Below are 27479 nucleotides of genomic sequence, written 5' to 3' on the forward strand. Positions count from 1 at the left end.
ATAAAAAGCCACTAATATTAATGAAGATATGGAGGCCAATAGGTCTATTTTGTAAAAAAAATGAAATGTGCATGACATTAATGTAATATATGTCTATTCTTTAGGTCTTTTATGTGAAAATCTCTAGTAAATATTAATTTTTTTTAAGTCTTTCTTAACTTTACTTGCATATTCTCAGATCTCTATCAGTATCATTTTATTCGTACATCACTTCTTCACTTAGACATCACATATTATGTGTTCAAATATAACCTAATATGAGTTAAAGATATATTATCAGTTCATGCACTTTACCGCTTATAATGATTAAGTTATTGAGAATTAGAATTTTCATTAAATATCTCATGAAAAAGAAATCAATAAAGCTAACTAAGGCCTTTTGTAGGGTGAAAGAATATTAATAAAACAAATTATTTATTAATTTATCCAAACTTTGTCTCTGTTAGAAATGACATAACTCTCAAAACAAACAGTAAACGGTCAAGACACGATGATCAAACAAAGAGTAAAAACCTACAAAACAAAAACTCGTTATAGGTTGAGTGCGAAGCTTGCTTTCTTTAAGACATTTAGTGATTCTGTCCAAGTGTGCAAACAGGTCTAAAAAATGCAATGTCGTCTCCAAGATAAAACAGCCAAAGAAAGCGATCAGAAATGCACAATATAATTTTACTCTTATTTCATAGATTTTTATAAAAGCACAATATCCTATTTTAAAAGCTACCTTGAAATATAATCGAAGGAATGAAATCAATTGTTCAAACGACTAGTAAATTAATCCTCCATCCTAATATTGTTAAACTAAGAAAAAAACTTCACACCAATTGGTCCATGAAAATATAAATAGAATATAGAAAATTTAATACCATAACTATTACTGCTTCCATTAATATTTTGCCACATGATCCATAAATGTATTATTTTGTAATATAAAATTCATAAATTTGTTTAGGGTAAATTATAAAAAAACAAACCCTAAAATATAGTGGTAGTAGTAATTATACTCTCAAACTTTTAATTGTAAAAATCGAGTCCTCAAAACCAGCAAAAGTATAGTTCAATTGACATAATGTTCATACTATCGACCTCAAAATTTGAGGTTCGAAGAAATTTGAGGTTCAATTTTTATCATCAGAGTGTCCAATTTATACTGTGTTACATTTGAAAGAAGTTTTTATCATTCTCTCATTTGACTTATTTCTCTCTCACAATAAATTATACTGCGTTAATTGTGGTCGTAATTTACATACAATGATTACTATATAACAATTCATTGAATTCTAAATCCAAGTAGGGGGTCACTTTCTACTAATTATATATATACAAGCAATGAATCTCACCCAAAATATTATATAAAAAAATCAACAAAAATTATTGTTAAAAAATGAAATAGAAAAAAATATTAATTATTTTCCAGTAAATTTTAGGCCCAGTTTCGATTTAATCCTATGTTATAAAATATTATAATTTTAATCTTCGAATTTTAAATTTGATTTCAATTTATCTAAATTTCAAAATGTTATAATAGTTGAAATTTGAGTTTTCTGTGAATTTAGATCCTAAATTTCATTTATATTTTTAATCTCGATTTTTAATTAAATATTTGCTTTCAATCTTTAACTTTAATGGTTATTAATTAATTTTAAATTATTACAAAGTGACATTTTAAAATTAATCTTAAATGTAATTAAAAAAATATGATAATTATTTTAAATGATAAAATTGTTGAAAATATTTTCAAATATAGCAAAATATCATTGTCTATTACTAATAGACTGCGATAGACCGTCTGTTAGTGAGAGTGATATTTTGATATATTTTAATTAAGTTCATTCGTTTTTCTTTATTTGAAAATAGTCTTAAAAATACTTGAAAAATTATATTTTTTTAAAATTTTATTAATTAATATTTAATCCAACAATTTACGAATATATGAATGTATTTGTGGAATATATATACATATATTATTGTGATTCTAATATTTACATAAAATGATTTTTATATAAAAATAAAAATTCATTGAGTTGTAAATCCAAGTAGGGGGTCGCTTCTAGAAATTAAACAAAAAAACAAATAGAAAAGAGCAATGAATCTCACCCAAAAAGTTCAACCAAAAAATAAAAAAAAAAAGGAAAATCCATCAAAATTTATTTTTTTTAAAAAAAAAAGAGAAAAAAAGAATTTAAAAATCTATGAATGTCAAACCGACATTTAAATCCAGACGCCACCGTTCTGTCTCACACGTGTACGAAACTGACCCAAAGAAATCGTTAATTAATTAATTTATTTTATTCAAAGAGAAAAAAAAAAAAGGAAAAAAAGAAAAAATTGGAAAAAAAGAAAAAAGAAAAAGGACGAAGAAGAAGAAGAAGAACGTGAAAACAGTAAAGGAAAGGAAAGAAAACAGAAAGGGACAAAGAAAGGTCGAGAGAGCTTAAAAAAGAGAGAAAGGACAACGAAGGCGACCTCATACCGGTTGTCGTCATCACCATTTTCCCATCTCTCTTCCTCTTCCTCTTCCTCTTCCTCTTCCTCTCCCTCCTTTGCCCAACAAAATTCTCTAACTGGTTAGTTTCTAGATCCTTCTATTTCAATCATGTTCTTTTGTTCTTTATCTGCGATCTTCTTTTAGTACTGTTGAATCTCGATGTTTCTTTCTTCATTTTGGTGTTTTCTTGTGTTTTCTTTTCTGGGTTTGTTCTGAATTTTGGATTGGATAATGGAGATCTCTTGTTGGGGCTTGGGTATTCGGTGTTTTGGATTTCTTTGTTGGGTTTGATTGAATTGGGGATTTGGACTCTGGATTCTTGGATCTGTTCTGTAGGGAAATGATTTCGGTTGATAGTTTTGATCTGTTGTTGTTTTTGTTAAAACGAAGATTTGGGTCTCATTTTGGAATTTGACTAATTGTTAATGTGTCCTCAGTTTCTCCACTTCCTATGTTTGTGCATGAATTGTTGATTTTCTTTCCCCCAATTGTTTGATCCTTATTGATCTGGGTTTTGTTTCCGGATTCATCATTCTTAGGTTTTGGAGTTCGTTTTTGGTGGATAAATTGTTCTGATTTAAACATTTCTAAAGCGTAGTATAGATTGGCAATTCTTTTCGTTTTCCCTGTAAAAGCCGTCAAAACTCTTGTGGAGGTTGGATGTGGAGGAAGTATTTTAATTTCTTAGATGCAGGGAAATTGATGTTAAATCAATGACATGCAGAATTCGTAAACAGTCATTTGTTGTCTGTATATTTTGTAACTCATTACGTTTTTATCACATTCAATGTAAGAATTAAAAGTTTTTGCGTTCATCATCTTTCCATCTGAATCGAATTTTGTGTTTCTGAGTTTTGCTCCATGAGTGCAGAATAGTTTGTGGTATCTCTCCATATCGAAAATTTATTTTTCTCACTTTCTCATTTTGCCTTCGATCCTGAAAGTTATTAATTGGGTGTCCACGAAATCTTCCATAGTGAAGAAAAAAAAAAGGGAGGGAAATGCTTTTAGATGGAAGGGAAGATGCCATAATCTTTTATCTTACTATTTTTCTTGTGATGTAATTGCATGTCTGTTATGAATTCTAGGTTATATTATATACACAAAGAATACTAGAGCAAATGGCGGTGTTGTTTCTCATAAACAATGGCATGCAATTTTTTCTATTTTGTTAGTTATGTCAAGCTAGTTTTCCTCAGAATTCCTAAGAGATTGTGTAACCGGCTTGGTTACATCTTGTAGAGCATTAGTTGTGCATTTTAGTTCTCTTGCTATGGGTGGATGAAACTCATTAGTTCTTGAAGTTGTTGCATTTGTGATTTTTTCCCTAGTTAATTTATAAAGTAACTGGCCTTACTGTATGGAAATGTTTGTGGCTCTTCTCATTCAGCGAATGTGAAAAGGTTTTTGTCTCTCTTATCCGTACAATCAATTTGCAAATGTAATCATATGTTAAGCATTGGTTCAATGCATGTTGTAACTTGTTCTGTTTCTGTTTTTTTACATTATTGTTAGCCGAATGATTGTTTCCCAATTTCTTGTCAATAGTTACTTGATCTTGGAAGATGCCGGTGTCAAAATCCAAGTCCGCCTCCAAGGATAAGTCTTCTGCAAGGGCTGCTTCTAAGAAACAGCTGAAGGCTTCAAAAACCTCTGCTTCTAAAAATTCAAACAGGAGTTCAGCAGCCACCACTGCTCAAAATCCAGTTGATGAAGTGGTTCATACGGTTGAAATATCGTCAACACTAACCACTTCCTCGTTGCACTCTGACAATGGTCACTTCCAGAACATGGAAGATGTGGATGACCACTCAAGCAGTCCACGGGGTACAGCATCTGATTTTGATCTGTCTTCTAACAATGGTAGTTGCTCGGGTGAGTCGGAGGATCCAAAAGAGAAGACAGTTGATTCTTCGAACCAGCAAGAGAGGACATCTGGATGTGACCATGAGAAACGGGAGAAGATTCGACTAAAGAATGAGAAGAAACACCAGAGACAGAAAGAGAAACGGGCTCAGGAGTTGCATGAACGATGCAAAGGCTATCTAATGTCTAGAAAGCTCGAAGCTCTTTCTCAGCAACTGGTTGCTATGGGGTTCTCTCCGGAAAGAGCTACCATGGCACTAATATTAAACGAGGGTAAGCTAGAGGAATCAGTCGCCTGGCTCTTTGAAGTAAACGAGGAAGAACCCCGGAACAAGGACGCTGCTAATATTATGAGTGGGAGTAACTTGAAGATTGATATTAGCAGTGAACTAGCTCATATTTCGTCTCTTGAAGCACAGTTTAAATGCTCAAAGCAGGAGGTTGAAAGAGCCGTAGTTGCTTCTGGTGGTGATCTTGATAAGGCGGAAGGCATTCTAAGAGAACAAAAGCAGAAAGAATCTATCAGTCAGTCGAATCACGAAGTAGTTGGTGAAACAAATAGTATGGCAAGAGCTCAAGAAATGCCTGGGTCTGCACCAGTCTTTACAATGCAATTGAGTAAAAACGATCGAGAGTTTAGCCATAATAGTCCTGCAATGACGGTACCAGCATGGTTAGAAGCAGGCAATAGGAGCATACAGCAGTCTTTGAAGACGTCAGATCAACCGAGACTGCTAAGGGGAGGGGAGAAGAGGTGGCCTGCTGTAGGATCAGGCCTTTCTTCGTCAACTTTGATTCCACCATTGCCTGTAGTTACTTCTCATCCATATGTAAGGGCAGAGTCTCAAATTGGTGTTTCTAAAAACGAAGCCATCAATCTTCGGCGAGAGATGCCGGAGCAGCCAGTAGAGCCAGTTGTTTTTATGCAGCAGCAGCCTCAATCCATAAATGGTTTGCAAAACTCAGTTTCCAGTCCCATGCTTCCTGGAACAACTCCATGGTATTCAAACAATGCTCCAACTATAAAAAATATAATCTCAAGTGACAAATTGTTGCACAACCATAGCAGGATGATCCTTGGTGCAGAAAATAGAAGGCTAGAACAGATCTACCATCAGGTTGTTCATAATCAACCACAATTCATGTCTGGTCCAGTTGAAATGCTATCGTCAGGGCTAGATGTATCGTGGGCGAAAGAGAATGCGGCTTCGTCGCACTCGCTTCCTTCCGAAGCGCAAAGTTTGTGGAAAGCTGGTGGTGGAACTCTATCTTCATTTGCAGTCCCATCTTCCTATGGATCGAGTTCAAACCTCAGCCAAGGATCATCAGCACAAACGACAGGGTTATTGTCACAGATGGACTGGAATATCGGAGGGTTGATGCCGTACTGCGATTACGACAGAATAGACTGGACTCTGCATAGCCCGAGTTCGCGATCGAGCGAGATGTCTCCAGGATTTTCATCCTCGTTGAGGAACGGTTCTGGAATGAGGCTGTGTGAACTTGGGATGCAGGGTGGGGGGGGAGGTGTAAAAGATGTGTCAGGTTCAGGTGGATTGCGCGATTGGACTTCACCTTTTGCAGGAAATGATCTATTCAGTGCACCCAGGCAGCTTGTTACATCTCCATTTCCTTAGGTTTTGGGGAGATATAAGTGTAAACATGTGTGCCTGATTGTTGTTACTATGGACTTTCCCTGTTGTTTATTTGTAGTTTGCCAAATGAAAGAAGGTGCATCAACTAGTGTGGCTAATAATCTTATTGTGTTTCTCCTCCTCTGCCTTGAATGTTTTCTTTATCAGCTCCCTAGTTTTAATATTACCTTATATTATTATTATTTAGATAAAAAACCATGCCTTTCATTTAATATAACCTGATAAATTAGAACCTCAATTTGAGTATTAGGTCAATTGGTTACGGCCAAAAAAAGTTAGTGATCACCAAATTGAGTAATTTATATGTTTTATCCATGGAAATTTTTATTGGTAGAGAAAATGTCAAACTATTGGAAATTTTTATTGGTAGAGAAAATGTCAAACTATTTGTAATCGATAGATTTCTATAATTTTTTTATCAGTTTTATCACATTAAGATTTTATTAAAATGATTTTCTTTATTTTTTTTATTTTATTATTATTTATTTATTTGTTTATTATTATTATTTTTTTTAATCAATTTGTTGGTTTGAGATTCAAGGTTAGAGGTCTAATGGTTATTTCACATATTGTAACCACATGTTGATGATTGCCTATTCATCTTTTTATATTTAATCATGATATATAAAGTATAAATAATCTTATAAAATACAGAGGAGAGAACAAATATAAGTAAGTAAGAAAGAAATTGAGAGAAAAAAAAGTAAATAACATATATAGAGGTGTGTTTTCAAATGATCTCTACAACCTCTATTTATAAAGTGAAAATGGTGGTTACAAGAATGAAACATAAACAGTAGACAAAACAATTATGTGGATTGACTGGAGAGGGTAATGGATGAGTTTTAACCTACGGAGGTTATGCATGGATATCTATATAATTATCATACTTAGTATAGAATATATGCTTCGTAACCTTACTAGAAAAAATCCAATGAGATAAAAACCTAGTGAAGGAAAAATAGTACATCATTCATATATTTTAATAACTGCTTCATTAAAAGTCTTGCTAGAAAAATCCAGTGGGACAAAACCATGGTTAAGGGAGAAAGAGTGCATCATATTTACTCCCCCTCATGAAAACATCACTTGATATTCTTGGTTGTCACATATAAGTGTTGCGTGTTTAACTTCTCAAATGTTGTTGCAGGTAACACCTTCGCCAATAAGTCTCCCAAGTCGTCTTTTAAAGAAATTTGTTAAATAGTGATGTCAATACTTTATACTTTATCATCTTCATATAAGAATACTATTGGCTAGCCTCGTACATCATCAAGATTTTAACATGATTTAAAATAGTTGTTATGATATGCTTCATTAGCTATCATGATATAAAAAAATCTTCTCTATGTACTAAGTAACCTGTTTAAGATCTAGTTCTAACAGGTTAGATAAGTAACTTGCATTTTCACAATCAACTAGATCACAATTAGATTTATAAGAATAAAATAAATCAATATAAACTAATTTTCAAATAAAAACATAACATATGTTTAACCCTACTCCAATATCTTTATTTGGAAAAATATTATATTCATGCTATGATAGGTAGCGTATAGACTAGTAAAGATATAAGTGCACTTATTTCTTAAAATTATGGTTATTCATTATCTTTTTTATATCAGATGATATAATTTTTTTTTTACACTAAGTGAATGAACCATTATGGTAATGTAATTGGTTCATATAAGATCTTTTATGTATAAATTGATGCAATTTCATATGTTTATACTTTATTTGCAGGCTAAGGCAAAACTTATCATCTCAATTTATTTCTTAAGAAACTCTATTGTCTTTGAAATATTTCAAGAGTTTCTACTCATCATCGATATATATATATATATATAGTAAATCTCATGTTGCGATTTCTTTATAAAAGCATATGGACAAATAGGGTTCTTTTTATACCCTCGTATCATCAAATATTTAATAAGATGATTATGTTACATTCATCCGGAATGTTTTATAAAAATTTCTATGATATATATATATATATATATATATATATATATATATATCATTCTCTAATATTTTACTTATATGATTTTGGTACCTTTAATCCTTTAAGGATATATTATTAATGGATTCATATAAATGTACTAACTATATCTATAAGATGCATGTTAAGTTTTTTATACACAGTTAGATAAATTAAATATCTCATGGTATTGTATCTACCATAGGATAATATGTCTCCTCATAATAAATACCAGTTCTTTGCGATAATTATTGTAGAACTTCTCTCGCTTTATATATTGCGACCCCACTCTATTTGTTTTTCTTACAAATACTCACTTGTACCCCAAATATTTGACATTCTCTAATGTTGAACTACTAGTTCCCACGATTTGGAAAATGAATTTATTTCTGTTAGATTGTTTCTTTCCACATAAGTCAATCATTTCTATGTCATGACATTTCTCAATGTATTTGAGTATGTAATACTCATTTTCATAAATAACATCGTGAGCAACATTAGTATGCAAAAATGTTGTTTACTTATTTAAGTATGGTTTCATCTTTTCTTGTCCTAACATATAATTTATCGAGATCTCTTTATTATCCTTATTTACTTCAAGATTCTCATGAGTACTCATATTTAGGATTTCTTCTGAAGTATCTATATTCTTAACTGAGTCATTGATTAACTACTTATTTTCCGAGGATCTTTATCTTTGAACCCATTTATCTATCACACTTCAAGCATGTTGCAGACTCATTAGTATTGACAACTAGTCGCATTTGGATATCAATTCTAGATGGTATATTTACAACCATTTTTTTATAATTTAGTCATTTTCTTGCAACAATAAATGTTCTGTAAATGCATCTAGCATTAATTTACAATATTTTACAAATGAATTATCTTTTGAATTTCTGGTTCAAAGTGGTATGTATGATGATCAAAACAAGATAATTTATGTATTTTAATCAATTTATTTTTCCAACATTTCTTTAATTCCTCCCTCTAAAGATGAAAATTTTGTCTTATTAATAACAATTAAATTGTGTAGTAAATACTTCACCTGTCATAAGTTCAAAGTAATTAAGTGATGTAAATTCAATTTCAACATAAATTTTAATTGTTCATCATCTTAATTGTTGTTGTGGAACAAAATATTCACTGCATACCTTGATTAAATATATTTGGCTTCTGGCCATAAGCTCATTAGTCATTGGTCGAGTATACACAATAACATATCTTGACCTAGAAGTTTTGATATTTGAACATAAGCTACGGGATATTCAACACTTATCCCAATCAATTATCAAATTTTTGGAATGCAAACTCACTAGCATTATCAAAACAAAATAATAAGTATGTATGTGACCATCAACTGGATGCGCCAACAAAAATTATAAAATCATGAATCTATTCCAAAAGTAGAAAAAGTTAAATTTCAATTTTAGCTAGTGAAAGTTTGATAATTGGTCTCTTGAGAACATGACACCATGCCAATTTATTAGATGGAATAACCTTTTAGTTCTTCAATAGATGTCAATGTATATTTTCTGTAATTATTTTCACTATTGACCCAAAATGACTCATTATGTCAAAGGAAAATATATTTGAATCAATGAACTTCAGGTTCATTGTTGCATATATTTCAACTACACAAATATGTGTGAATACAAATTCGAAGAAAAACATGACTTTTCTATATGCACTTCCCATAGAAGACATAATAGATATAGCAAATAAATACCATATATTATTCTTATTATCAATCTTTCTAGATAATATCTATTACAACGTATACCTTCCAAATTTACTAAACTTCTCTTTGATTTACAAGAGAATAAAGTATATCAATTGCCAATTTTGCTCTTCTGTCAAAATATTGTTTTCTTTTTCGAAATCTTTAATCAAGTCTACAGGACTTTATATCATATTTGATTTTTCGCTTCAAGCATTTGAATTTTTGAAAACATATTGTCTACTTTTAAGTATAATATGCATAGATATACTATACAAAACATAAATATTATCTATTTTTATTCTCTTCCGGAGATTTAAAAGAAATCCAAATATCTCATATACAAGTTTTCAAAAACAATAATAATCTTTTCACGAGATTCTAATGAAGAGATTCAAATAAATGCTCAAAGTTTGCCTCCACACATCGTTTCTTTTTCATTAATAAGGATTTTAATTCTTATTGTACGACAGGTACAAGATTATCGTCTCTTTTGCATCACATTTGAAAAATGAAATTTTCCTTCAAAACATTATATATGTGTATGGTTTTAATAGAATAATTACTTTTTCCTTTATTAACATGATTCCAACATTAATGATTAAAAATTGGAACATACACTTCAGGGAATGATATTATATTATTTGGAACACACATATGCACGCACGCACGTATGCTCATGCACGCGCACGCACACGCATACGCACACGCACATACACGTAGCCCACACACACAGTCTATTTTATACAACAATTTTAAACATACATATAAAATTATATATCATATATCCATATAAAACTTAACTAAAAATTTAAAGTCAAGAAATATTTTATTTTCAATATCTTTTCTATTTTGGATCACTCAAAATAAGGTTATTTGAGTTTCTCAAACCTAAATCTTATTACTCAACAATTTAACTTTTACCCATAATTCATTAAATACTCACCATCAATGCAAACAAATTGTGATGAAGACCCATGCACATATACAGTGTGTGAATTTTTGGAGACTGGGTTTGGAGTTCAAAAAATATATGTCTAAACAAATTCAATATGCTTGAGAAACTTGGAGGAAAACAATAGTCTAATTCACTTAAATACAAAGTAATTGATAGTTATAAAAGATTGTCCTTTAATTTTATAATAAGCCAACCAAAAATGCAAAGACTTAAATTAACCAACAAAGGATGTAAACCAAAATTGCAAATAAGACTACAAAAGAAAAAAAAAAAACTCATAAATGCTTCAAGCCACTACTAAAGATTATAGTTCTAATGCTCACATAAAACTTTGGATGAGTTTTACAATTTTCTTAGATCAAATGTAAAATCTAATATTAAATATATTTTAGCAATCAACTTTCAAACATATAAATCACACATATGATTAGAATAGAATATTCACCTTCCTCGAATTTTAGTTTTAAATATCTTGAAAATATGTAGATAATTCAAGTGGGTCTTTAACATTCTTGGTGTTCTAGTGAACCAACTCCAACCTCTACAAATATTTCAGTAGTAGAAACTCGTGCTGATAATGTGTTATAAAATAGAGAGAAGAGAAGAACAAATGTATTATACTCAATTGAGATGGTTACTAATTAATCCTCATAATTATCTTGTCCCGTCTTTATGTTTCATTCTTGTAACCACCTCAATTGAGTATAATACATATGTTCTCTACTTTCTTCTCTCCATTTCTCTCTTATGTTCTTCTCTTCTCTCTATTTTAATATATGTATTATACACAATTGAGGTGGTTACAAGAATGAAACATAAAGACGGGACAAGATAATTATGAAGATTAATTGGAGAGGTTAATGAATGAGTTTTATCCTATGGAGGTTATGCATGGACATTTATAAAATTATCATATTTATAATAAATAATTTATTTTCATGTATATATTATTAATTTGTTTAAATTACACATTTAAACTCTTTTATATATAATTTATGAATTTATTAGACATTCAATTGTAAATTTATTGTTGGCTCAATAGTATTGACATGCATATCGTCTCTAGATGTCAGAGGTTCAATTCTCCACTCTGCAATTATTGTACTTAGAAAAAAAGTTGTAAATTTATGATTGTATTGGATATCTAACAAATAACTGGATACAAAATTGAAAGCCATCAAGTAAACATAAATCTTAAAGTTTTAAGGTCAAACTTGTAATTTAACCTAAAAAATATAATAATAATAAATAAATGCTTATTGCTTAGTGTCCTAAAAGTCATGTCTTCATGTTGTTCATATGTGTCTTGTAGTATTACATCCTACTTGTCATAAATAATGACATCTGGTAAATCTTAAAATCATACACATTGGTGAGAAATCCACTTCAAATTTTCATAATTTTGATTATTTCATTTCATTCATTTATTATTATTATACTATATTTTCTCCATATCTGTTGTGTTCTATTGTGCTCCTAAATTTCACAATACCTTATCAGCACGAGCTCTTATTGCCTCCATTGCTGAAGGTAGGTCTTAAAGGTAGGTCGGTTTTTTTTCTTTTTATTATAATTAATAAATTAAATGTTATTTTGCATATTTAGTACATATTAAATTTCTAATATAAATACAATATTTTGTGATAGTATTTCCATGACAATCCTTACAAAATTAGAATTCACAACCCTTGACATTAATGACAATAATTATTGGTCATGGGTGCTCGATGTCGAAATTCATCTAGATGCTATGAACTTGGGAGAAACAATTAAAGAAGAAAATACGACATCCAGTCAGGACAAAGCAAAAACTATGATTTTTCTTCATCATCATCTCCACGAGAGATTAAAAATGAAGTATCTTACAATAAAAGATCCTTGTATCTTGTGGAAAAATTTGAAAGAAAGGTATGATCATAAAAAAACAATTATTCTTCCTAAAGCTCCTTATGAGTGGATGCATTTAAGGTTACAAGATTTTAAATCAGTAAGTGATTACAATTTCGCATTATTTAAAATTAGTTCAAAATTGTTGTTATGTGAAGAGAAAAAGACTGATGTTGATATGTTAGAGAAGACATTTTTTACATTTCATATCTCAAATATGCTCCTACGATAGCAATATCAAGAGAAAGGTTTTAAACAATATTCTGAACTAGTTTCATGTCTTCTAGTGGCAAACAAAATAACGAGTTATTGATAAAGAACCACGAATCTCGATCAATTAGGACAACACCAGTCTCTAAAGTGAATGCTGTGAATATTAATAATCGTGGTCGAGCTCGTGTTCGTGGTCGAGGTTGTGACCGTGGCAGAGGAAGAAATAATTGTTATTTTCTTGGTGGTCATTCAAATCACTCAAATTTCAAAAGGATCAAACAAAATGATTATCACAAAGGAAAAGCTCCACAATATAAGAATTCAAAGAGTGTTGAAAATAAATGCTTCCGATGCGGAATGACTGGGCATTGGTCACGTATCTGTCATACGTCAAAACACTTAGTTGACCTTTATCAAGCCTCCCTAAAGGAATAGAGAAAAATGTAGAAGCAAATTTTGCATACTAGGATAATGACATATTTGACCCTTCCATATGACAATTTGGATGTGGCAAACTTCTTTGAGTCTCCCGAAGAGAATATTGGCACAGTTGATGGAGCTTCAAGTGTTTCTTTTGACTTTGAGAATATCTAGACTTAATGTTGTTGTTTTCTTTTATCTATCTTCGTGTTTTTTTAGTAACTTTTGTATATTTCAAGTGTTATTTTTCTTATTGTAATTATTTTCTTTTATGAAGAAACGTGGATCATTTTATATGTTGGGTGATTAAAAAAATAAGTAAAGAAGATTTATGTCTAGCAGACAATATAACTATACAGACAATACTTACAAATAAAAAATACTTTTCTAAATTGACAATGCTGAAAGCAAAAGTAAATACAATATCGGGTTTTGCAAACTTGATTGAAGGTTTTAGAAAGCAAATATATTTTTCCTAAAGGAACAAAATTTACTATTGACAATGCAGTGTTCTCTAGTCAATCAAAGAGAAATCTTCTAAGTTTTAAAGATATACGTTGCAATGGTTATCATATTGAGACTGATAGTAAAAATAATGTGGAATATCTATATATTATCTTTATATTATCAAATGAAAAATGTATATTGGAAAAGTTGTCTGATTTATCTTATGGATTGTATTATACTCATATTTGAGTAATTGAAACATATGCAACGATGAATTTGAAGTTCATGAATCCCGATATATTTACTATTTGATATGATAGATTGGGTCATCCAAGGTCTATAATGATGAGAAGAATTATCGAGAATTAAAATGGACACCCATTGAAGAGCCAGAAGATTCTTCAACCTAATGAATTATCATGTGATGCTTGCTCTCAAGGAAAACTAATAATTAGACCATCACCAGGTAAAGTGAAAACTGAACCACCTGCATTTTTAGAACAAATTCATGGTGATATATGTGAACTTATTAACCCACCAACTAAACCATTTAGATATTTTATGATATTAATATATGCATTTAGTAGATGGTCACACATGTGCTTATTATCAAGTTCGAAATCTTGCATTTGCAAGATTACTTACTCAAATAATTAAGTTAAGCGCACAATTTTCTAATTATACAATTAAGATCATTCGTCTTGATAAAGATGGTGAGTTTACATCACAAGCTTTTGATAATTATTGTATGTCGATTGGGATAAATGTTGAACATGGGTAAGTGTTGAACATCATGTAGCTCATGTTCATACACAAAATGGTTTAGCATAATCATTTATAAAACGTTTGCAATTAATTGCAAGACCATTACTTATGAGAGCTAAGCTTCTTTCATTTGTATGGGGACATGCTATTTTGCATGCAACGTTACTTGTACGCATTAGGCCAATAGTTTATCATAAGTATTCATCATTACAATTATCTTGTGGTCATGAGCTATTATTTCCCATATGAGAATCTTTGGATGTACAGTATATGTTCCAATTGCTCCACCACAACTCTTTAAGATGGATCCTTAAAAGATGGTAGGAATATATGTTGGATATAATTTTCCATCAATTATTAAATATCTTGAAGCCCTGACGGGTGATGTATTTACTATACAATTTGCTTATTGCCATTTTAATGGGACAAAATTTTCAACATTAGGGGGCATTAAGAAATTGGAAAAATAAATTACATGGAATTCATCGTCATTGTCTCATTTAGATCTCCTTACAGATCAATGTGAACTTAAAGTTCAGAAAATAATTCATGTACAAAATATAGCAAATTAATTACCATATGCATTTATAGATGCAAAGAAAGTAACTAAGTCACATATACCAGCAACAAATGTTCCATAAAAAATTAATATCCCAACATAACAAGTCGTCACTAATGAGTCTGGAACACGCTAGAAGAGTGATAGACCAGTGGGTTCCAAAGATAAAAATCCTTGAAAACGAAAAAATAATTAATAGTAAAAAAGACTTGGTTGAGGATGTAAATACCTGAAATCCTCGACATGATTAGTGAGGAAGGTGAAATACCTAAAGATAATAATGAGATTTCAATAAACTATGTCATGACAAGAAAAAGATGGAATCAAACTAATGTAGTTATTGACAACATTTTTGCATATAATATTGCTCTTGATATTGTATCTGAAAATAAGGATCCTGAACTAAATTTTTTTGAAGAATGTTGACATAAAAAAGATTGGCTTTAGTAGAAAGAAGCAATCAAGGCAGAATTAAACTCACTTTCAAAATGGCAGGTGTTTAGACCAATAGTATGAATATCACAAGGTGTCAAACCTGTGGGATACAAATGGGTTTTTATGAGAAAAAGAAATGAAAATAATGAGGTCATAAGATAAAAAGCAAGAGTAATTGAACAAGGTTTTTTCACAAAGACCTAGTATTGATTATGAGGAGAATATTCTCCAGTGGTGGATGCAATTACACTAAGATATTTAATTGGCCTGACTGTGTATGAAAGCCTAGATATGCATCTTATGGATGTAGTCACAACATATTTATATGGATCTCTTGATAATGATATTTATATGAGAATCCCATAAGAATTTAAGATACCTGAAACATATACATCAAATTCAATTGTATTCAATAAAGTTACAGATATCACTATATGGATTGAAACAATCAGGACGGATGTGGTATAATCACCTAAGTGGATATTTAATTAAAGAAGGATATCAAAATAATCCAATATGTCCATGTGTTCTTATAAAGAAATCACAATCAAAATTTGCTATTATAACTGTATATCTTGATGACTTAAATATAATTGGAACTTTTGAAGAGCTTTCAAATGCAATAGAATATCTTAAGAAAGAATTTAAGATGAAATATCTCAGAAAAACAAAATTTTGCCTTGGTTTGCAAACTAAGCATTTAACTGATGGAATATTTATTCATCAGTCAACTTATATAGGAAAGATTTTGAAAAGATTTTATATGGACAAAGCATATCCATTAAATATTCCAATGGAAGTCTGTTCATGGATATAAAGAAAGATATATTTCGACCTCGAGACAATAATGAACTTCTTAGTCTTGAAGTACCATATCTTAATGCAATTGGTGCACTTATGTATCTTGCTAATAATAGAATACCATATATTGCATTTTCAGTAAATTTATTAGCTATATATAGTTTTTTTCCTACAAAAAGACATTGGAATAGAATTAAACATATACTCTGTTATCTTCAAGGAACAATCGATATGAGTTTGTTTTATTGAAATAAACCAAATTTTGACTTAGCTGGTAGCCTGGTTATGTAGATTCTGGATATTTATCTAATCCACACAAAGCTAGATCTCAAACAGGTTATCTATTCACATATAGAGAAATTACTTTATCAGGCGATTGATGAAACAGACCATAACGGCCACTTTTTCAAATCATGCTGAAATTCTTGCAATTCACGAAGCTAGTCGAGAATGTGTATGGCTAAGATCAATAACTCAACACATTCGTGAAACATGTGGCTTGTCTTCTAATAAAAATCTTTTAACAATATTATACGAAAACATCACAGCTTGTATAGCCCAAATCAAAAAAGGGTATATTAAAGGAGATAGAACAAAACATATTTCACCAAAACTTTTCTACACTCATGATCTTGAAGAAAATGGCGACATCATTATACAACAAATTTGTTCGAATGATAACCTGACATACTTATTTACAAAGGCATCATCAACCTCAACTTTTGAAAAATTGGTGCACAACATTGGAATGCGGCGACTTAGAGTTCTTAAGTGACGTTTTCATGAGAGGGAGTAAATATATTGTATTCTTTTAGAAGTATATATTATATGAAATATGTAATCTTTTTCCTTTACTAGGTTTTTTCCCGTTGGGTTTTTCCTAGTAAGGTTTTAACTAGGCATATTTTAGGCATCGAAGGAAAAGTATTATAAATATTATGATGGTTACGAAATCGACAATTAAAGAACACAAAAAGGAACGTAGAGATAGAGAAGATCGATACACAGATATACATGGTTCACTAACAGTGTGTTAGCTACGTCCACGGGCAGAGGGAGAACAATATTATTTGAGAGAATGTTTTTAGAAATTACATCATAACGGCGCCTCTAGGGTTAGAGAGTTTATATAGCGCACTACTCTAAACCCTAAGGTCAAAATCGTAAATAACTACAAATAAATAAATGCTCATTGCTTAGTGTCCTAAAAGCCATGTGTCAATCTTCATATTGTCCATGTGTCTTATAGTTATTCATGCTTGGTGTCCATGTAAGACCACATCCTACTTGCAACTTTGCCTATAAATAGTGACATTTGGTGGATCTTAAAATCACACACATTGGTGACAAATCCACTTCAAATTTCCACTAAATTTTCATAATTTTAGTTATTTTATTTTATTCTTATATTATATTATATTTATATATTATTATATTATATTTTCTCCATATCCGTTGTGCTCCTCAATTTCACAACATATATATAATTAAATGTAAGGTTAAATTACAAACTTCATTCCACTCTATTTTGTGTCTATTTAGTCTTAAGCTTTTAAAATACATCAATTATGTTTTTTAGTTTCAATTTCACAACATATATAAAATTAAATGTCTTCGATGTTTATACTAATGGAATAAACTCCTTAAATAATTTTTTTTTGAATAAAACCTACGATTTAGTTGATAATTGCACCTATTTGGAAAATAATAATAATAATAATGACAATCCAGTTTATAACTTGCACTCAATTACATATATAAAATCACGAAAAAGATTGTAAGTTTTTAAATCATCAATATATCAAAAGTAAAGTAATATTTTCTTTTATAAAAGGTCATAAGTTAATTTAGGTCCCGTTTGATAACCATTTGGTTATTTATTTATTTTTTAAAATTAAGCTTATATCATCACATTTCTTACAATGATTTGCATCTTTCCTAAGGATAATGGTTAAATTCTTAGCCAAATTCCAAAAATAGAAACAACTTTTTGAAAACTACTTTTTTTTTATTTCTCAAAATTTGGCTTGATTTTTTAAATCATTGATGAAAAGTAGACAACAAATGAAGAAACTTGGAGATGAAAGTAGTATCCATAAGCTTAATTAAAAAAAAAAAAAAAAAACAACATGGTCACCAAATGGAGTCTTATTTATTCAAAATAGTCATTTAAAAATAATAAAGAAATCCAGATAAAAAATATTAATCAACAAGACTTTGGAAAATTGCCGATTTTGACCCAAAAAGTTTTTTCCAATTCAACAGTAATCACATTTTTAAAATCTACTTTTTTTTAGCCTTTTTTCCCATCTTTTCAGTCTTTAAGTGGAGGAACTCATCGCGTGAAAATACCATTTTGCCCCTCAATAAATGGTCATTCAGTTCCTTAAATATAAAATCATCCAACTTACCTAATTGACATATCTTAAATTAGAAACTTCAATCTTCAGTTTCACATTTTGTTTTCAATATAGAAATGTTTTACGTGAGGGTCCTAACTTCATAGGAATAATCCTTTTCAGAGGGTCCCAAGTTCAGAAGAATAATTTCTTTCCTTTTTGAAAGCTCCAAAAGATATAGGTATGTTGAAAAGTAATCTTTTATTTTTTTAGAAAGTCGGCAAAATGGAGTCAAAAAATTACTTTTTAAAGAAAGTTTCAGTAACCAACGAAATTCTTACTTTTTTTTTCTCATATTTATGTTATAAAGGAGAATTTTTACGTTTTAGGAGAAAAATGGAGAGAAAATTAAAAAATGAAAAGTGCTGGAACATGGTTGAACATGGAAAAGTTATTATTGGTGTTCTGTGATTTGTCGCGTAAAGTTCAATGTAGATGTCTCGTGATCTCGTGAAGATGACTTTGTCCAACTTTACGAGACAGCTCCTTTGTTCAACTTTTGTCTTGTGAAGTTGAACCAATCAAGCTGTCTCATAAAGTTGGCTAAGTCAACTTTATCATAAAGTTGGTTAAGTCAACTTTCTTGGAAAGTTGACCAAGTTAACTTTCTCGTAAAGTTGACCAGGTCATCTCACTCATAAAGTTGACTTGGTCAACTTAAGTCAACTTTCTCCTTTTTTTTTTTATTATTTGTTTATACATTTTCTTTCAACCAGTAAGTTTTATCTTCACTTGCAGAATGCCTCGTGTGTTTATTTGCTATGGTAGTATTTGGAATGAGGATGAGCGAGAATACGCAGGCGATAATCTAGGGGCTTTGGACGTAAGAAGTGACATTTGCTTTTAGGACTTCTTATTGGAGTGCTATAACCTAAGTGGGATTGACTCAAACAACCACGATCTCACCCTAAGATGTTTATACACTTTTGGATCCAGGGTTCTTATGTACCTTATATGAAATGATAAAAAACTTAGGTTCTTTTCAAATGGTGAGGACGCATGTAGGCCCCCTATCTATTTATCAACAAAGTCGAAACCTATGTATGGCGACAATGATTTATAGAACCCTAGTTGCTCATACCAACCAAGCTTTCCATACAATTTAGCTCAAGAATATGAAGGAAATCGAATACGAGGATTTTCATGAACAGCGGAAAGATCATTCCAAATTACAATTGTATATGAACTTTACAATTACAATCGCAAACAGAAACATACGGTTATACTAATAAACAGAAATTATAGTATGCTATACAAATGATCAAGGACAGTAACACACTTTTGTCGACTCATCATAAAGCTCCTTGATCACGATCGCTCGATCACAACTATATAGCAACACACGAACACTCGTCCAACACGACCACTACACTGTACGAATACCGCGCACTCAAATTAAGTGATTGCCTTGGTCATAAACACCCCGAACAACACGAACAACCTCCACAGAACTTTGACAGTGTCGAGTTGAGTATGACACCACCAAAAAGGTTACCTTGGTATTCTCGGTGTGAGAATCCAGAGGGTGGGCTCTGTGTGGACTTGGTTTGAGGCAAAAAGCAGGAGGAAACACAATCGTATAATTGAGTAAGTTGGAGATGGAAGAACCTATCGTATAGGTCGATGCACAATCGTTTAGGAAAAGCTAAGCGATCGTCTAGCAAAAGCTATGCGATCATATAGCTCATTGCTTAACTGAGTGTCTATCACCTAAGAACACTCCACGATTGTTTAGCTAACTCCAAACTGTCGCTTAGTAAATCTAATTTACTTGACAACTATCCGTGAGAATTTTTTCGAGATTGAAAATCTCAAATTCACAATTTTGCAAATCTTTTTCTTACTAAAATTAGGAAAACATTTTTCCTTCTATCTCACGGTTACCATGAAACTACCAATAACCTCCCACTCAATTTGTTATTAGAGAAAAAGAGATAATTATCGAATAATTAATATTAATATAAATAATAACTAACTTACCATAATATATTTATAACTTATAGTTTTAATATTTTATCTCATGAAACATATAAACCATAGCTCTTTTCTATTCCATGGCACTTAATGTAAATCCTATTTACATTAATCCTCCACTAGATGTATCTCATACATCATACTGATCATATCATATATAATCGAATTACCTCTTGTCAATTTAAACATTTCAAATCAACACCAAAAACTGATCCTCAACTTGAATCCATTGAGCTACCAAGGGGACCTTATGGACCTGTAGCTCGAAGCTCCAACGGTATGTGAATAACTGACTAAATCTTTTAGTCATGGGATCCACCATCCGTTAACTGTCAAGCACTCCACTAAAGATCGATAATTGAACTCTCCTTATTACAGATATATTATGTGTCCATCTTAACCATTCAACAGTACGACAATCCTTCACAGATCGCTCGTAAGTACAACTCAGCCAATAACCGTTATGCCCTTATAGTTACATCTAACTCCTTAAGTACCACTGAATCCTCTAATGAACATAAGTCATAGTTCTATTATGGCTGAGTCCTCTCTTCCAAAGAGAAGTTGTTGCCACTATGTTCAAGCCCCAAAATCAGCCCTTAAGGGAGCAATCTCTCTACTTATTCCTGCTTCAGGAAATGAGTAAATTCCATCTTGTGTATTGAGTTCCCAGCTCCCAAATCAGACAAGTCCCCGAAAAGATAGGCATGTTGAGTTTGCAATCTGGCCACTCTCATCCATACTAATCAAAGAACCGCCCTCAAAGACAGGAATTTCCAAAATATTCCGGATTGAGGTCGTGTCACCTATGGTCGTTTAGGTGAGATTTAATTCTCTAGTATCAACGACGTTATATACAAAGTCTAGTCATCTCGTGGCCCGATCTTATACAAACTCTTTGTATAGGACACCCCCGCTCGCATGTCTCCACATGGATGGTTAGGATCTACCATCTGTCGTAGTTTACAACACTTGCAAACCTTTACAAAGCGGGTCGTATCCGTAGTGTCACCAGGATCAGGTATCCCATCTTAATCCTTATACTACAGACCTATTTAGGTCATCACTTAAGGCATGATCCACTTGTATATTTCATATACATGTTTAAGTTTACATAAGATAACCATGGAGCTTTGTTTATTGGATATGAGTAAATGCCATAATGAAAAATAGTTATTTTATTCATAAAACAATGTGTATCATAACAAACAACGAGACTCCAGAAGAATTAGGACACTAATCCCAACAGAATATTCATCCCCTTATTATCCTACACAAACTTCCGTAGAACAAATTATCCATCAGGTTATGCTACATTACTAACCCTGTTAGATATTAATATTGCCTCATATAACTTATCTGATGATAGTTTCTTTGTTTATTTATACAATCCCGAGGATAATGATCCATCATTCTCAATGTACGGAGGAGGATAATGTTTGTGCATATGAGGGGTTTGGGCATAATGTATGTGAGGAGAATGAGATAGAAGATGAAAAAGTGTGTTGAAGGGGTTTTTTAGCATGGTGTAGGAGAGGATAATGTGAACCAAGAGAAGAACATAGCTGAAGACGATTCAGACTACGAATGGTAATTGCCAGAGGAATTGGATGATGCATCTAATGAGTCTTATGAGTTTGATGATATGACTGAAGAGGATGATAGAGACATTCGAATGGAAGGTAAGTGTGTTAACTGTCATTGGGAGGATACCAACCTGTACGTAAGAAATACTCATGCGGAACCTTCGAGTTCATGTCCTGAAGTGACAATTATTGCATTAGGTCAGATGTTTGAGAGCAAGGACATTGATATTAAGGTAGGGTAGATATTCTCTCAAAGGAAGAACTTTCACTCGCATTGTCCCTTTTCGCTATACGTCGGAATTTTGAACATAGGGTTAACAAATCCACCAAATCACTATTGGTTGTTAAGTGTAGACACGATGCCTGTCATTAGAGGATTTAGGCTCAAAAGCTTAAGGATTCAGAGTTGACAAAATAACAAGGTATCAAGATGTCCATACATGCTCATAGCAATTAATGGATCACGACCACCGTCAAGCTAGTTGCAAGTTAGCTGGTCATTTGATTAAGTCTAAGTTCACGAATGTTAGTAGGACATATAGGTCGAAGGACATCATGCAAGATATGCAGGAGGGATATGGTGTCAATATTAGTTATATGAAAGCTTGAAAGTCTAGAGAAAAGGCGTTAGTAATGGTCTAAGGTAGCTCAGAGGAGTCTTTCGACCAATTACATGCTTACGGAGAAGCTTTGAAGATAACGAACCTCGACACTATTTAAAAATTGAAGCTTCAGGATGATAGGTACTTCAAGTACGTCTTCATGGCTTTGGGTTCGTCAGTACGAGGTTTCTTGAACTGCATAAGGAATGTTTTGGTTGCTAACGAGACACATTTACTGGGTAAGTTTAAAGGTGTCATGTTAAGTGCGAATTTAGTGGATGGGAATGATCAAATATATCCAATTGCATTGGCCATTATAGATGGTGAAACAGAAGAGGCGTGGACATAGTTTTTTTTTTTTTAACAAGTTAAAGAGGCAGTTGGGGCTATATTTGAACCTGTCATTGTATTGGATAATAAAGCAAGCATTGGCAAGGAAATCAATAAGGTATTTCCTTCTGTCTTCAATTATTTCTGCATTCATCATATAAGTCTAACCCTACTCAAGAATTTAGGGAAAAAAGCTCCCTTCCCCGATTTTTTCCTAGCTCCTAGCTGCAAAATCACCCCGTGAGACTACTTTTCAAGTACGTTGGGCCAAAATGAACCCAATCAAAGAAGTGACTCAATATTTGGAGAAAATTGGATTTGAAAAGTGGGCCTAGGAATTTCAATGTGGACGAAGGTTCGATCATATGACTACTAATGTGGCTGAGAGTTTAAACATTTTATTGAAGGATGCTAGAACATTGCCAATAACTAAATTTCTTGATCACATAAAGGGTCTGTTGCAAGACTGGTTTCATCGGTGAAGAACCTATACATCGAGTTGTCAAAGATGCTTTCAGATTATGCAGAAGTGATGATGGCGATAGTAGAGTAAAGATCTAGAAGGAATTTTGTGAGGTCGATTGATCAAACATTTTTTAGGTCATTGATAATCACCTTGGTGGAGTTGTTGACTTGAATGCGTGTACGTGTATGTGCAAAGATTTCGATTATTATGACATCTCATGCTTCCATGCGATTGCAGCAGCCAGTTACCGGAACATTGACCCATACACGCTTTGCTCCCCTTGTTACACCATGCAGGTTGTGTATGGATCATATGCAGAATTCATTTTCTCTGTAGATCCTATTTTATAATGGCCTCGGGTGATGATTATGAAGACATCCAGATATTGCCCCCGATGCGTGTTGCTCAAGTTGACAGTCGCCAAGAGATAAGAATACCATCTGTAGGAGAGGTCACTCATATCCACAAATGTACTAAGTGAGGTATGCATGGCAACAATCGAGTAACATGCCGATAATTATTGACAAACACATGAATCCAATTTATTTATGTTATTTACGGTGTAACATCCTGTAAATAACTAACTTGATGGTGTAAATTTAATTATCTCAAACGAAGTGTTAATATTAAATAGAAAACAAACACCGTTGAAGACAAACAAATGTATTAATAAATAGCTTTGTTCACATATATTTGTACAGCAAACTAACGTCTGAAGAAATCCATATTTGATTGGGTCAACGTGGATATATTACACCCAATTACTGTTAGGTTGTATGTTCTACAACTCGTGGTTTGTAGACGTTAAACATATTTTTATTTACAATAAAGATATTGTTGAGGTTTATTCAGTAAAGTTGTTATTGAATATGTGAATTGCACCTTTTAAACCTAAATCCAATAAACTAAGAACCTCTGGCTATAGCATGAATACTTGAATTTTATGTGGAGAGATAAAAGTGGATTAAGTTCGAGTAGTAGCCAAAATGGTCTATAGTATAAGGATAAGGTTGGGTACCTTATCTTGGGGACACTATGAATGCGGTGCACTTTATAATTGTTACGATAGTTGTAAAATATTACAAATGATGTGATCCTAAATCATTCATATGGACACATGCAAATGGAGCATCCTATGCAATGAGTTTGCATAAGACCAAACCACGAAATAGTCAATTTTACTTTATAACACAGTTTATTGATAAGACTGACTATTTTAATTCGATTGAAGGAAATCGGACTCAAGATTTCCATGAGCAGCGGAAATAAGATTATTCCAAATTACAATCATGAATGAACATTACATTTACAGTCGACTTCAAAACAAACGGTTATGCAATTGATATAGAAATTACAGCATGAAAACTCAAATGAACAAAGAGAATACTCTACGAACATTTGAAGATGCATCTCCACACTCCTTTATGCACGACCGCTCGAACAATAGTAACCTCGAACACTCGATCTACACGACCTCAACACAGCATGAACACTTCGCACTCATCCTCAACGATTGCCTTGGTCATGAACTCCTTAGCAACAGCACGAACGACCTCCACAGCACCTCGACGGTGTCGAGTTGAGTTTGACACCACCAACAAGGCTACCTTGATATTCTCAGTGTGAGAATCTAGAGGGTGGGCTCTGTTCGGACTTGGAATGAGGCAGACGAAGGAGGAAACACTGATTGTGTACACGATTGGGCAAGTGGGAGATGGCGGAGACCTATCGCATAGGTCGATACCCAATAGTTTAGCTAAAGCTAAGCGATCGTCTAGCAAAAGCTATGCGATCGTTTAGCTCATCGCATAGCTCGGTCTGTCACCTACAGACACTACACGATAGTTTACTTTGGGCATGCGATCGTTTAGCAAAACTATGCGATCATTTGGTAAATATTGTGCGATCGTTTAGCTCGTCACTACACGATTGTTTAGCTCGCCCTAGCCGTCGTTTAGTAAATCTATATTTACTTGACGACTCCGTGAGATCCTTTACACGAGAGAGAAATCTTAAAAACTTTTTTATGAAAATTTTTCAAAAGTTTATAAATCTTACTAAAATTAGGAAAACCATTTTCCTTTTATCTCACGGTTACCATGAATCCAATAACTACCCACTCAATTGGTTATTAAAGAAAAAGAATTAATTATTCAATAATTAATATTATATAAATATAAATGATAACCAACTTATCATACTATATTTATAACCTATAGTTTTAATATTTCATCTCATGAAACATAGAAACCATAGTTCTTTTTCTATTCCATGGTACTTAATGTAAATCTCATTTACATCAATCATCTACTAGATGTATCTCATACATCAAACCGATTATATCATATATAATTAAAATACCTCTTGTCAATATGAACATTTCAAATCAACACCAAGAACTAATCTTCAACTAAACCCATTGAGCTATCAAGGAGACCTTATGGACCTATAACTCGAAGCTCCAATTATACGTGAATAACTGACTAAACTCTTTAGTCACAGGATCCACTATCTGTTAACTATCAGGCACTCCACAAAGACCGACAGCTGAACTCTTCTTACTACAGATATATTATGTGTCCATCTTAACCAATCAGTAGTACGACAACCCTTCATAGATCGCTCGTAAGTACAGCTGGACCAACAACCGTTATGCTCCTGTAGTTACATCTGTCTCCTTAAGTACTACTGATCCCTCTTATGAACAAAAGTCATAGTTCTACTATGACTGAGTCTTCTCTTCCAAAGAGAAGTTGTGGCCACTATGTTCAATCTCCGGAATAAGCCTTTAAGGGAGCAATCTCTCTACTTATCCCTGCTTTGGGAAATGAGTGAATTCCATTTTGTAGATTGAGTTCCCAGCTCCCAGATTAGACAAGTCTCCAAAAAGGTAGGCATGTTGAGTTGGAAATCTGGCCACTCTCACCCGTACTAATCAAAGGACTGCCCTCAAAGGCAAGAGTTTCTAAAACACTCAGGATTGAAGTCGTGTCACCTATGGTCGTTTAGGTGAGATGTAAGTCTCTTGTATTAACGGTGTTATATACAGAGTCTAGTCATCTCGTAGTCCATGTCTTAAACAAACTCTTTGTATAGGATACCCCCACTCGCATGTCTCCATATGAATGGTTACGATCTACCATCTGTAGTAGTTTACAACACTTGCAAACCTCTACAAAGCAGGCTATATTCGTAGTGTCACTAGGATCAGATATCCCACCTTAATCCTTATACTACAGACCTATTTAGGTTATCACTTAAGGCATGATTCACATGTATATCAAATATACATGCTTAAGTTCACATAAGATAACCAAAGAGCTTTGTTTATTGGATATGAGTAAATGCTAGAATTAAATAACATTTATTTTATTCATTAAACAATGTGTATCTTTACAAAACAATGGACTCCGGGAGAATTAGGACACCAATCCTAACATCGATAACCTAGGTAACTCGATTTTAATCCTGAGCTAATTAGGAACTCTTGTTTATTTGGGATTATCCTTTAATCTGCATGGGTGAGAGAGACCAACATTGCCAATTCAATAAGCCTCCCATTTTAGGGGTAAGACCGGGTAGATAGCTGGAGACATAGTCCTACAAGACAGAATTTACTCTTGTCCGCTTCTAGGGTTAGTGGATAGGTTGTTCTCTTAAGTGCTGAATCTAGGTCTTGAACAAGGGGCCCCGCTCTCTCTAAAGCTTGAGAGGGACTCAGTTTGGTGGTTGGACCGCAAACCAATTATTCATTAGAGGATTAGTGGGACTTAAGAAGCAAGATGTAATTACAGGGGTAAAACGATAAATTTGATCCATCTGTGATTACGAACAACCTGTGAAGGATCAACTTACTAATCATAGTTAAATCAAGTGGATATATCTATAGTAAGGAGAGTGCAACTACTGGGCCTTAATGGAGTGTCCTGG

The 27479-nt window shown here is 32.4% G+C and overlaps 1 protein-coding gene across 1 annotated transcript; it reads left to right on the top strand.

Annotated features, from left to right (window-relative positions):
- The first annotated feature begins 2346 nt into the window (after positions 1-2346).
- Positions 2347-6110, top strand: LOC120081360 (uncharacterized). Its single transcript, XM_039036152.2, has 2 exons — positions 2347-2567; positions 4037-6110. The coding sequence occupies exon 2, from the start codon at positions 4054-4056 to the stop codon at positions 5989-5991; it is 1938 nt and encodes a 645-aa protein (XP_038892080.1). The 5' UTR covers positions 2347-2567; positions 4037-4053; the 3' UTR covers positions 5992-6110.
- The last annotated feature ends 21369 nt before the right edge of the window (positions 6111-27479 follow it).

The sequence above is a fragment of the Benincasa hispida genome, chromosome 7, assembly GCF_027475165.1.
Source record: "Benincasa hispida cultivar pf3 chromosome 7, pf3_genome.v1.1, whole genome shotgun sequence".
NCBI classification, from domain to species: Eukaryota; Viridiplantae; Streptophyta; class Magnoliopsida; order Cucurbitales; family Cucurbitaceae; genus Benincasa; species Benincasa hispida.

Bases quoted from the DNA above. Each gene is read 5' to 3' on its own strand.
- LOC120081360 (XM_039036152.2), top strand. From the start codon at position 4,054: ATGCCGGTGTCAAAATCCAAGTCCGCCTCCAAGGATAAGTCTTCTGCA.